At 46.5% G+C, this 13,095-nt stretch overlaps 1 protein-coding gene across 14 annotated transcripts in view; it reads right to left on the reverse strand.

Moving 5' to 3' along the window:
- The window catches only part of MYT1L (myelin transcription factor 1 like), a 476,241-nt gene that overhangs the window by 154,140 nt on the left and 309,006 nt on the right, over nucleotides 1–13,095 (reverse strand). For all 14 annotated transcript variants that reach the window (XR_008379597.1, XR_008379596.1, XM_053588628.1 and 11 more), the window contains exons 6-8: nucleotides 8,822–8,876; nucleotides 8,637–8,670; nucleotides 8,298–8,360 (exon numbers count right to left, since the gene is read on the reverse strand). Coding sequence is in view for 12 of the 14 variants with exons in the window: in XM_053588628.1 (XP_053444603.1) it covers nucleotides 8,298–8,360; nucleotides 8,637–8,670; nucleotides 8,822–8,876 (152 nt within the window). In the remaining 2 variants the exon portion in view is untranslated. The remainder of the gene's footprint in view (nucleotides 1–8,297; nucleotides 8,361–8,636; nucleotides 8,671–8,821; nucleotides 8,877–13,095) is intronic.

Raw genomic sequence — 13,095 nt, forward strand, 5'->3', positions numbered from 1 at the left:
GAGCTTTCAGGAAGGACCTCCTGTAGCCACCTCTGCATAGTGGGGGCACTTGTCAGGAGTGGCCACCGATCTCCGTGACAGGCGAGAAGGCAGGACAAGCTGGAGCCTGGCACAGAAGCCCACTCTCCACTCCCATTCTCCTAGAGCGGCAGCAGCTGGCTCTGCGCTGTCCAAGCCACTTTGTCCGGGGGCCTCTCTGCCACGTCACGCAGCGGCCTGCAGATGAGGGCACTGCGGTCTGACCAATTTGAAGCAGAGCTATGACCCAGGTGGTTCCTGTTTCTTTCCTCTAAGTCTTTTACTAACTTTGGCAGGAAGAGTGTATTGAAACATGCCATCTCCATCCTACTTTCCAGTCTAACCCGGCAGCCTTCTTTTCCACCAGCCAGCAGTGTTCAGAAGGGGCCTCTTGACTGTTTCTCGGTCTCCTCGGTGTGAATAAAGCAACAGTGGTGACAACAGTGACACAGGAGTGTCTCCACATGGAGGTTTAAGGAACTAGGCCACAGTACTGCTCACTGCAGGGTTCTCCCCAAATCATTAGTCTCAGGTGCAGATTTTGGGTCCTTGCTGTGGTCTGAGCCAGCTGCAGTCAGGGTGACAGGAGGATCATCTCTCTCTCAGCTCACTCCCCCGAGTCACTGCCCTCACTCCTCTAGCGAGAGAGGGACACATACTATTGGGGACAGTGGCTACATGCGGCCCACAGTGCCACTGAAGGTGGGGGTCGCAGCGGCAAAAGCGCAGCTGTGTGGCTTGAGTCTGCAGGTGTGCTTGGCTGTGCTCCTAACCGCACAGTGGGGTCACCACCTCCCAGCACCCGCCTGCGAGTTCTTACTGCCCGTCAGGATGTCAGGACGCACCTCTCAGCACATCATAGTCTGAAAGGCGGCTGCCACATGCCTGCGGTGACCTCTGCATGGAGGCAGGAAGAATTGGGGACAGTGGAGTTTTCGGTGGGTGAACCTCAGACAGGAGTAGAACTATACAAGAATTTCTGGTGTGTATTCTGTTGATGTTCCAAAGCCAGTTTTATAAATTTTTAATCATTAATTGAGTAACGAGAACAGGATCACGTTTGCTAAATCTAGATTTGGCCAGTGCAGGCCGTGCATGTCATGGAGGCTCTGGCAGCACTTCAGTGAAATGCCTCTCTCTGAATGAGGAATTGTGTAAAAAGTATATTTAATTTTATCAAACATCAAAAATGTGCTCTGAAATATATCACATGCTCTGTTTTGCAGATTGAATCCACTGAATTGATAATCCTATCTTCTAGAACAAGTGATTATATAGGCTGTGCCCAGAGACTGGCACTGGAGGTGGGCAGCCGACAAATTGTTTTCTCTGGATAATGGCTAGAAAATGATTTTGTTTAATAGAAGACTAATTGTGACAATAAAAGTTAACCGCAATCACAGTCTGAGAGGCAAGGCTTGGATTCTGTGTGTGTGCACACACGTGGAGTCTCAGAGCAGTGCCCAGCCTGGTCACCTGCTCTCACTTTGCACCTCGACCAAGGAAGTCCCCAGATCTCAATGCTGTGCTGCGTGTGCACCTGTGCCAGGCTTCAGATTAATGGTAATATGTGTGCCACCTTCTGATCTGCAGCGCCAGTGACAAATGACAGAAAGGACAGGTACACATAAAGCTCAGAGGTGGGGTAAGGACATGCACCATGATGTCTTATAAAGAATGAGGGGAGTTGTATATTCCTGAGGATTCATGGGGCAGAGCACAGATAGACGGCTGGAGGCTCTGTGCACAGACATCCCGCAGAGCACCCTGCTGTACAGCAGCCCACGGTAATTAGAGCATTCAGCAGCCGCTGCCGTGTGCTCCACGCACACAAGTGGATCTTCATTTTTCACATGCAGGGCCTCACTAATTAAAATCAGCTTTGCAATTAAACATGGAAAATTGTGTTAAACTTCGAAGCGTGGTTAGAAAGAATGCAATTATTTTTAGGATATTTTATTTTAATGCAAATGAAATTTCTATCTATGTGAAACTGGTAGAAGGGGACACAGGAATTCTGATTTATCCCTCTATCTTCCTCTCTGTCCCTCTCCTTTCTTTTTTGTTTTTTCTTTTAAGATTATAGATGCTCCTCTCACTTGCAAGTTGCAGTGCTCCACTATCTCTCAGCCAGTACCCGTCTCTGTTCCGAAGCTAATACCGAGTACTCTCTGTCAAGGCATGAATAATGCAGCCCCTAGGCTGCTGGCAGAGTCCCAGTGAGGCGTGCATACATCAGCAGGCAGGCCCAGCCTTCAGCTCCAGAGTTGCTGTGCAAACAGGCATCACTCACAGCACTGCACATGGCAATCACCCCACCAGGGAAAAGGTTTAAGAAATGGAGAAAAGGGGTGGCGCCTGTGGCTCAGTGAGTAGGGCGCTCGCCCCATATACCGGAGGTGGCCGGTTCAGCCCCAGCCAAAAACTGCAAAAAAAAAAAAAAAAAGAAATGGAGAAAAATCTGAATAAGGAGTATGCCCAGAAAACCAGGGAGAATCCAGTAATTTTCTAATAAAAAGAAAAGCTGCCATTTGATGATTTTAATCTTAAAGTTTCAAATTACATGATTTGACTCAGCGTTTCCTCAGTTGCGGAGGCTTTAAATGTAACACCAGTGCCCATCACCTAACTCCTGGGTGTTTTTTGAGTGTGCAAAGACTCTAAAGCCAAACTACAGGTTAAGTATCTTGTCAGAACCCATGTTCAACAAAAACTTAATTAAAAAATTGCAGTGAAGGCTAAATGTAAATGAAATCCATTAAATTTCAGAAATGAATTCAGAGGGACCACAAAATATGCATGTAATGAGTGAGCCCTTCCTGGACAGTCTCCCCCACTCCCCTCTTGTTCTGTATCTTCTGGTGCCGTAGAGGCGTATTCTAAACACCACATTTCAAGCGTTTTGGTAAGTGTGTAATTATTGTCAATAAGGTTAAAATTCAAATTTCTATACACAGTTTAATATTAATCTGTCTTATATATTAATAGATTTGGATTATCTCTATTTCTAATTTTTACTAGAAAATTGAAAAAAAGTTTGAGAATAGTAATTGACAAATTTCATTTCTTTAGATAAGCCCTCTCTAAACATCAAGTTGCATTTTGTCTTTAACACAAACAATATTATCTATAAACCCCGGGAGAAAAAGCACAAACGAGAAATATAAGGTACTAGAATTTTCGATCTCAGTCAAATGTTCAAAAGTAGATTGCTGCAGACATATCGGACATTTGATTTTCTTAGCTCATGTCCAAGTTCACGAACTAGTCTAGATTAATAACCACAGCTCTCTATAGGGCTCCTGGGCCACACGGACCTGCTCTCTGTACGATTGGTAGGTGTGGTTTCCTTTCAAAATATCCCATCATTCCGTGGCGGGGGATGCAGAGACTCTGGGGCAGCAGGTGCCTGTCCCTGGGCCCCTGCACTTGATGTGATGTTTCTCAAACCCTGGGCTTGCTTCAGGGCCCCTGCCTCAGGAGCCTTCCCTCCTGGCACAATGCTGGGAAAGGTCAGGGACAATATGCAGCATGTTTCTAAATTTCATGTTTGGTGACTTCTACCTATTCGGGTCTTCGCCTACCACTCATTTACGAAAGACAGCTGCAGGCATGTGGGGAAGCTGTCTCTGCACGTCAAATGCTCCCAGGCCACAGAAGCACATGCGGCTTGCACGACAGAAAAGGAAGCAATACTTCCCCGGGTTGAGGACCTGAATTAAACTTTGGAAAACCCACTTAGGATGACTAAGGTTTAGTTTCTTCATATGAAAAGGTAGCTCTGCGATTGGCCCATATTTGGGATACAGTGCTGTCTCCAGCAGCCTCCATGTGTGATTTAGGAGCAGTCACAAGGATTCAAGAGTGGGACAGTCAGAGCCACCAGCAGTGCAGGAGGCCACACTGAATATGACAGACAGCACCATGCTGCCATTCCAATTCATAATGTAAGAATTAGTTCTAGCACTGATGGTAAATTTCATGGTGTTCTTGACAAATTTATATGCAAATAATGTAAAACGTCAGTTGGGAAAAAAAGAACCCCCCCACCCCAGCAAATTCCCATGTTTGGATAGTAATGATGATTAAGAAGACAAATACTTGTCACACTTTTTAGCATCTGATAACCTGTATGGGGCACAAAGTATTGACTGAGCTGAGACCCCAGCTGGGTTCTGAGGAATGACACAGGCCTGCATCACACAGGGGACCCCACACAGGGCCTGCATCACACAGGGGACTCCACACAGGGCCTGCATCACACAGGGGACTCCACACAGGGCCTGAATCACACAGGGGACTCCACACAGGGGCCTGCATCACACAGGGGACCCCACACAGAGGCCTGCATCACACAGGGGACTCCACACAGAGCCTGCATCACACAGGGGACTCCACACAGAGCCTGCATCACACAGGGGACTCCACACAGGGGCCTGCATCACACAGGGGACCCCACACAGGGCCTGCATCACACAGGGGACTCCACACAGGGGCCTGCATCACACAGGGGACTCCACACAGGGCCTGAATCACACAGGGGACCCCACACACGGCCTGAATCCCACAGGGGACTCAATACAGGGCCTGAATCCCACAGGGGACCCCACACAGGGCCTGCATCACACAGGGGACCCCACACAGGGCCTGAATCTCACAGGGGACCCCACACAGGGCCTGAATCACACAGCGGACCCTGCACAGGGCCTGAATCACACAGGGGAATCCGTGCAGGGCCAGTATCTCACAGGGGACCCCCACACTGGCCCGAATCACACAGGGGACTCCGCTCAGGGCCTGTATCTCACAGGGGACCCCATACAGGGCCTGAATCACACAGGGGACCCCGCACAGGGCCTGAATCACACAGGGGAATCCGCACAGGGCCTGTATCTCACAGGGGAGCCCACACAGGGCCTGAATCACACAGGGGAATCCGCACAGGGCCTGTATCTCACAGGGGACCCCGCACAGGGCCTGAATCACACAGGGGAATCCGCACAGGGCCTGTATCTCACAGGGGAGCCCACACAGGGCTTGCATCATGCAGAGGACCCCACACAGGGCCTGCATCACGTAGGGGACTCGATCATTCATCTGTCATGCTGTTGCCTTGGCTGCTGAGAGACCCAGAACTAAATGTAATATTATAGTAAGAAAGACCCTGATGCGTCCTTGGTTTCTGGCAAAATTGTGTTTCTATTTCCCTTATGTTCCCAATTTATTTTTCTGATTTAAGTTTAACTATGCAGCTGTGTGTTGGTTTATCAGCTACCTCCAATTGTTCATGAATTATTAACACTCAAATATAGATCATCTTTTGTTCAAAGACAGAATTTTGAGATTAATGTAGAGCATGTAAAGAAGGTAAGTCTCGCAGCCCCACTCCTGCTCCCCCAAGTTTTAACAAGTCTCTTAAATTGGGAATTCCTTTTTCAAATTATCATTTCCTTTTCCAAGTATTAAGCAATGTTTGATTGTGCTCCATTCCCGATTTCTTACAAACCCACAACTGTATCTTCATCACACTTAATGAGCCACAATCCCCGCAGCCACCTCTGGGCGGGCACACCCTGCGGACGCCCCAAGCCCGGGGCTGCCTCCTGTGTCTACAGGGCAACAAAGCAGTGAGCTACAGTCATGGCAGATACGTGATTTCTTTTCTTATGTTAACAAACACTGACCGGTAGGCATTATTTTATCACCAGGTATTCATTTCCTAGTGAAATGAATGGATTCATTCTTTTGCATTGTTCATTCCTGTATGTGCCTCAAGTTATTTGTTGCATGTTCAAACACAGACACTTCAACATACTAAAATAACAACTTTTACTTGGCTATAGTGATATAACATGTAAGTATCAATAAAATGAAACAGTAGCATTAATGGAAATATGTTCATTGAAAAATGAATCATTAAAGATACTCTAAAAAACCCAGGTAATTTCATAAAAATCACAACTGAGCCTTCTCCTCTTTTGCACAGGCCTGGTGTCCAGTCTCCTCAGACACTGGCCAGGCATCCGAGTGAGCGCCGTGTGCCAGCACTTAGGGGCACGAATAGCTGTCAAACAGCAGTTCTCACAGGATGGGGAGGTATACAGGAGTCCTGTCTATTACACCAAGCAACACTTCTTAAGTTTAAGAAATTAAAATGTTGTCCTTAACTTAAAAATTACTGATAATGCATAGATATCAAAGATTAACCTACAGGGAACCTCACTTGGGACCTCACTGAGGGTGGCATGAGAAGCAGCATGAGGTGTGCGGCCTCCTACTGTGATGTGGAGAAGCGGGACTCAACCAAAGGCTCAGTTTACTTGCAGGGCGAGCCAGCATCTGGGTCTAATGACTGGAGAACAGTTATTTTTTCAACTACACCACATTGTCCCTTCTAATTCACTGTTTTTATTAAAATATTAGGAATTGTAATAGCCAGGTACAATATGACTCACGGTAAAACATGATGACTTTAAGTTAAACACAAATTTAATGGGAACAGTTTCCAACTTAGGTGTTTCTATGACTCCTCCAAACACCCTATCTAAATCTTTCCCAAAGATTCACGGTGCTTTGGGCAGGCAGGTCAGCATCAAAAGTCAGATAAAGCCTGACTGTCTTCAAATCTAACTCTATGTACCATTTTTAGGCGTCAAGAGAGGTGTGGTGGACAGATGCATACACATACCAACCACCCAGGGACACATCAATCCACATTTTAACCTTGGGCAAGAATATGAATCTTTGAAATAATTCTTTGGAAACTTCATGATTTTTTCCCCCAAAAAACTGTTGCTATGAAATTACATCTAGCTCATATCTAATTAAAACATTTTAGCAAAATTTAATAATTTTTAGTAATAGTGTGACAAAGTTTAACTATTGACTAATCAGGACATAATTAGGGGGAAAATGGATTTTGCTCATGGTTTACTAACTTCTGTTGAAAAGATGAGCAAGGCAGTTTTTAAACCTTTTACATTAGGATCTTCTGTACACTTCTTCATGAAATAATAATATTTTAAGTAAACTGTTTATTTCAAATAGATAAACTAATAGTTTGCTATATTAACATAATAATAAAAATATAATAAATTTAATCTAAATCATAGAATTTAAATTTAATCTAAATCATAGAATTTTCTGAATTCCTTAGGCACACAACAGAACAAGTCAGACAACCACGTCATGATGGACACTCATTAAAAATCCCCTGCCTCTAAAAACACTTGTGGATGGCATGTGATTTGGGAGTGATTTGTAATTTTTCCTTTGATTTTACTGAGGGACAATCAAAATAATTGTTTGACTTCATCCCCAGATTAGAGTTTCATTGAAAGGAAGTATTGCAAAGTGGTGAGAAGAGGCCTCCCTGAGGAATGGCAGACGGACCTGCTCTTGAATGCAGTTTGGGGAACTTGGCTTCGTCACTGAGCATTTGTTAAGACTAGGGTGGCCTAGTTGTTGCAACCTAATTTGTAAAACACTAGCTACACATTTATGATAGCCTGTAATCTTTCTAACTCATCACAACTGAAACCTTCTTGCTTAAAACTACAGCAACAGTAACATCATGGGGAAGACAAGGCTTCCTGGGAAAGCAAATCCAAAGCTCCGTGTGGACCTCAGAGTAGGCCACAGGCACGTCGGATGCAATTTTTCTGTGATGTATTTTTAGCAATAATTACCCACCACTTTATTTCTAGAGGTTCTCCACACGGACTCCTGTTACAGACCCGAAATCCCAGTGTCCGTGAGATTCTGTACATGTTCGACCCTGAAATCTCATGTACTCAATCCATCTTGACCCCCTTGGGTGTGACTTCTCCCTGCAGCCACCCAGGTGCCTCGCATGGGCCTCCATCCCTGGGATGAAATTTGCTAAATGAAGGAAGTTGGGACTGCAGACTGGACAGTAGGTCCCTTTTAATTTGCCATTCGCGATTTACCAGAATGAGAGGGTGAGGAGGGAGAAATGGGCCTTCCCAGCGGGGCAGTGGGAGCTTCTCAGCTGCCTGTGTGCTAGCACCGTGCTCACAGAAGGGGAACAAGTCTGAGGCTGGTCTCAGTCTGTGTTACCCTGTGGCTTAGCATCAGCTCTGCCTGTGACACAGAACGGCTTATGTTCCAGAGACATAAGACCGAGTCTCAGTGTGAGAACAAAGAACTGCACAGCATGCATTGTTTTCCAACAACACCTACTCACAAGTCAGCTCATTTGCCTGAGTCCCTAAATAAGCCCCTTTCGATAGTACCTTGTGAAGACATGCAGACATTACCTTCTGTGTCTTGCATATTTGCCACTAACATGACCACTGCCGTCACAGCCAGGGGTGGGACAGCTGCAACAGGAAAGAATTGGTTACACGTCGGGGACCATGCAGCGGGCAGAGGGGACAGGATGCCTCCGTGGGCAGTGCAGACAGAAGGAGAGAAATCACACAACTGAAAGGAGGGGGAAACTTGGGATGCTGTTTATTAGCAAGTCTCGGGGTAATTAACTTCATCAGGGCAGCGGGCACGAGCAAGCCGCCACTGAACTTGAGCGTGCAGGGCAGCCATGAGTGGGCGTGGCGTCTGCACTACTCATGGGGACGCGGTTACTCGCACACACTGACCTGAACAGCTCTTGTATGGCTGGTTCCACGGGAACTGCAGAGAGATGGAAACAGATCAAGATTTATCACCTATCCTAAGTGCCTTCTTCCATAGAAAATTACTGAAGGGGACGTCAGGTCAGAGTGAACTGCAGGGTGAAGGTGAGACTGGGCAGGCCTGCAGGTTCAAGGAAGCACAGACATACCTCGAACCCCTTTGGACCGCGTGCGATGGCGCTTCTCCTCCGTGTCCACCTCCATCTGGGGAGAGATGAGCGGACGGTCAGTGTCCTCGTCCTGCCTGTGCAGCCAGCAGGCCTGGGGCTGCCCATACTCCCTGCCTCTCACTGCCAGGGCTGTGCTCCCTCTGCTCCCGTCCTCTTGGACAAGAAGCCTTGAACATCAGAGGGGTGGAGGGTGCAGGACCAGGCAACCTGGGGGCACTGTTTTCTTTTTTTTTGCAGTTTTTGGCTACGGCTGGGTTTGAACCCGCCACCTCCAGCATATGGGGCCAGCACCCTACTCCTTTGAGCCACAGGTGCCGCCCAGGGCACTTTTTTAAAAACAACAAACTGCTCCTTCTCTTTGGGCAACATGCAAGACGCCCCTGCACTCTGCAGAAGGGCAGGTTATGAGGAATTTTGAAGTGTGACTTGTTTACTCAAGGATTTGACTAGCACACAGCTGGGTGATTGTGAGCTGAACCTTGCAGAAAGGACAGAACAGAGGGCCACTAAGTTCCTGAGAAGGTAAAAGCAACACATGCAACGTCTTGGTTCTTCTTTAACTGAGAGCTGGAGGAGAGGAGGGGAGACGGGGAGTGCAGGGTGACTTTGGCCACCACGGGCTCACTCTCATGGCTGCCGCTTCCTGGGATGCGGCCACCTGCCTCTCAGGCTGCTCAGGGTAACTGATGTGCCTGACTTGAGAGGTTACCAAGTGCTTTTATGTATTATCTTGTAGGAACCTCACAATAATTTTGTAAAGAAGGTGCTTTAAATATGTATCCTTTATGTATGAAAACACTAAAATTCAGACCACATAACTGGCTCAAGATCATTGGAATAGGTGGTTTTGGTATAGGGTCCCCAAATCACCTGGTCTGCAAACTTTTCCCTTAAGCCACAAGAACACATTGTCATGGGGTGAATATACACTGGGATTTCCACAACACATGAACACTTTGCATGGCCAAGCACACAGCAGGAGACTCTGCTCAGTGTGACGCAGAGGCTGACAGACACGAGTGGGAGCAGCCGGCTAGATGTCAGGAATATACCATCTCAGACCCAGCACAGGCAGAGCTGCATTCCAGGGCAGAAGACCCAGACAGCAAAGCCAGTTCCTCCATGGCTTGGAGAAAGAACAGCCAGGAAGCCCAAGGAGGGATCCAGCTGGTGCCGCAAGAAGGTGGCTGTGGAGACAGACTGCAGGGCGAGCAGGGCATGGCTCCAGATAACACCAAGCCATCACGCCCACCTGCCAGCTCCTGCTTCAATCCCGTAGGCACCAAGTTAGTACTGTGTGCTGAGAGTGGCCTGAGGGAAAAGCACATATGCGATAAAAACATGAGCTCATTTCCTGAGTATCTTTTAATGGGAACTCTCTCTGTGCAGGTGTGACAATGTGCACATCTAAAGAAAAACTCAGAAAAGATTTCAGAAAAGAAGGAGCCAATGGGAAGTGGATTGTCCGGGAAGATTCCCAGGAAAGTCTTTCTTAAAGATCATCTGTTTAGGAGCGGAATGAAGGGAAAGAGACTGTGGCTGAGCCCTGCACACAGGTGTGTTCTTTCATGTGAGTGAAGGGACCCTCTGCCAGGGAAACGCAGCTCAGGGCTAGGGAGGCATCAGGAGGACCAGGCAGGACCCAGAGGGGCTGGGTCCAGGGTCGCACCCACAGGTGGAAAGCACACTGCGGAGGCCAGCGCCCCGGGGAAGGTGGACAGTGGGTGTCTTTTCCTGAGCATGGGAGGGATGTTTACAACATATTTTAGAAAAGAAATAATTTAGGGGCAGCTGAAGAGTGGACATGTAGGGGGTTTGGGGGGCAGAGGCTCAGACCACCTTTGCTCTCCACTGCCTGGAACATCATGGACCAGGGAAGGGGATGTAACTTTAACAAACCTTTTCATGTTTCTTCCTCCATTTCATGGAAGAATGATGCAACACAGTAGCTTCCTGGGCATCTTTTGGGTTTTCTGCCCCCCTTTTCTACAATTTTCACATACATACACGGCATTAAACTCTGAGTACAGTCATGTTACATGGTTTTCAGGTTTAAATAACTAGCGCCCCAGTAACACATCAGTACTCTGAAAGTTCTCTTCAGCTTCCAAACACTTCCACCCTCTGTAGTGTCAGCAAAGTGGTGTAGGCCCATGTGCCTCACGGTGCCTGCAGCCACGGAGGAAGTTCCATCTCACATGCAGCACAGATGATGTGTCTCCCGAGGTCCCCGTGCTTGCCATGGCACTGGACACAGAGATAATGGGATGAAATCGGATCCTCAAGGCATTCAAAACTGAATTAAAACTTGGTATGAGGGGAAATGGCCTGAGAAGGCCTGTCTATGTGGTGTCCTGGCAGTGGGGCCGGGCACCTCTAACCCATCCTAAAGAAGCAGAAAGAGCTTTCCTGGAGGAATTGAAGTCTGAGCTGAATTTTAATGGTTAATTGGATGGTTCAGGTTAAAACAGGGTGGCGGGTCGGGGTGCTGCAGGCAGAGGCACCAGGCTTGCAGGGCTGGGGCTGGGAAGGGGTCCGTAAGGTGCTTCCTTCAGTAGGGCACTGGCTGAGCTGGTTGCCTGGTAGAACAGGGGCCAGTGACACCTAGCCACTGCCCTGCTCATCTATACTCACCCAGCATCTGACCAATAAACCTGCATTTATGATTCCTAGGCCACAGGTCAGGAGAAAGCATATGGCCAAAAGCACAAGAGTGCCAACTGCTCCTGTGGGCAGAACGACAAAGTCAGCCTCATTAGCTAATTGCTTGCATGGTTACAGCAGAGTGAGAATGGTTTTACTTTTTACATTTAAATTCCTAATTCTTGGCTGTGCAGAAGCTTTTTAGTTTGATCAAGTCCCAATAGTGTATTTTTGAAGCAGCTTCAATTGCCCGGGGGGTCCTTCTCATAAAAAACTCGCCCAACCCAATTTCTTCAAGGGTTTTCCCTGCACTCTCTTCTAGTATTTTTATAGTTTCATGTCTTAGGTTTAAATCTTTAATCCAGTGAGAGTCTATCTTGGTTAATGGTGAAAGCTTTGGGTCCAGTTTCAGTCTTCTACAGGTTGCCAGCCAGTTCACCCAGCACCATTTGTTAAATAGGGAATCTTTTCCCCACTGAATGTTTTTAATTGGCTTGTCAAAGATTAAATAACGGTAAGTAGCTGGATTCATCTCTTGGTTCTCTATTCTGTTCCAGACATCTACTTCTCTGTTTTTGTGCCAGTACCATGCTGTTTTTGATCACTATCGATTTGTAGTATAGTCTGAGGTCTGGTAGCATGATTCCTCCTGCTTTGTTTTTATTTTTGAGTAATGTCTTGGCTATTCGAGGTTTTTTCTGATTCCATATAAAACGAAGAATTATTTTTTCAAGATCTTTAAAGTATGACAGTGGAGCTTCAATGGGGATTGCGTTGAAATTATATATTGCTTTGGGTAGTATGGACATTTTAACAATGTTGATTCTTCCCAACCATGAGCATGGTATATTTTTCCATTTATTAACATTCTCAGCTATCTCTTTTCTTAGAGTTTCATAGTTCTCTTTATATAGATCTTTCACAAGAACACAGTAAGTAAAGCAAGCAAACAGCCCTCAGAATGGGAGAAGATATTTGCAGGTTATGTCTCCGACAAAGGTTTAATAACCAGAATCCACGAAGAACTCAAACGCATTAGCAAGAAAAGAACAAGGGATCCCATTGCAGGCTGGGCAAGGGACTTGAAGAGAAACTTCTCTGAAGAAGACAGGCGCATGGCCTTCAGACATATGAAAAAATGCTCATCATCTTTAATCATCAGAGAAATGCAAATCAAAACTACTTTGAGATATCATCTAACTCCAGTGAGACTAGCCTATATCACACAATCCCAAGACCAGAGATGTTGGCGTGGATGTGGAGAAAAGGGAACACTTCTACACTGCTGGTGGGAATGCAAATTAATACATTCCTTTTGGAAAGAGATATGGAGAACACTTAGAGATCTAAAAATAGATCTGCCATTCAATCCTGTAATCCCGCTACTGGGCATATACCCAGAAGACCAAAAATCACACCATAACAAAGATATTTGTATCAGAATATTTATTGCAGCCCTATTCATAATTGCTAAGTCATGGAAAAAGCCCAAGTGCCCATCGATCCACGAATGGATCAATAAATTGTGGTATATGTACACCATGGAATATTATGCAGCCTTAAAGAAAGATGGAGACTTTACCTCTTTCACGTTTACATGGATGAAGCTG

The sequence above is a fragment of the Nycticebus coucang genome, chromosome 4 (assembly GCF_027406575.1).
Source record: "Nycticebus coucang isolate mNycCou1 chromosome 4, mNycCou1.pri, whole genome shotgun sequence".
Classification (NCBI taxonomy): Eukaryota; Metazoa; Chordata; class Mammalia; order Primates; family Lorisidae; genus Nycticebus; species Nycticebus coucang.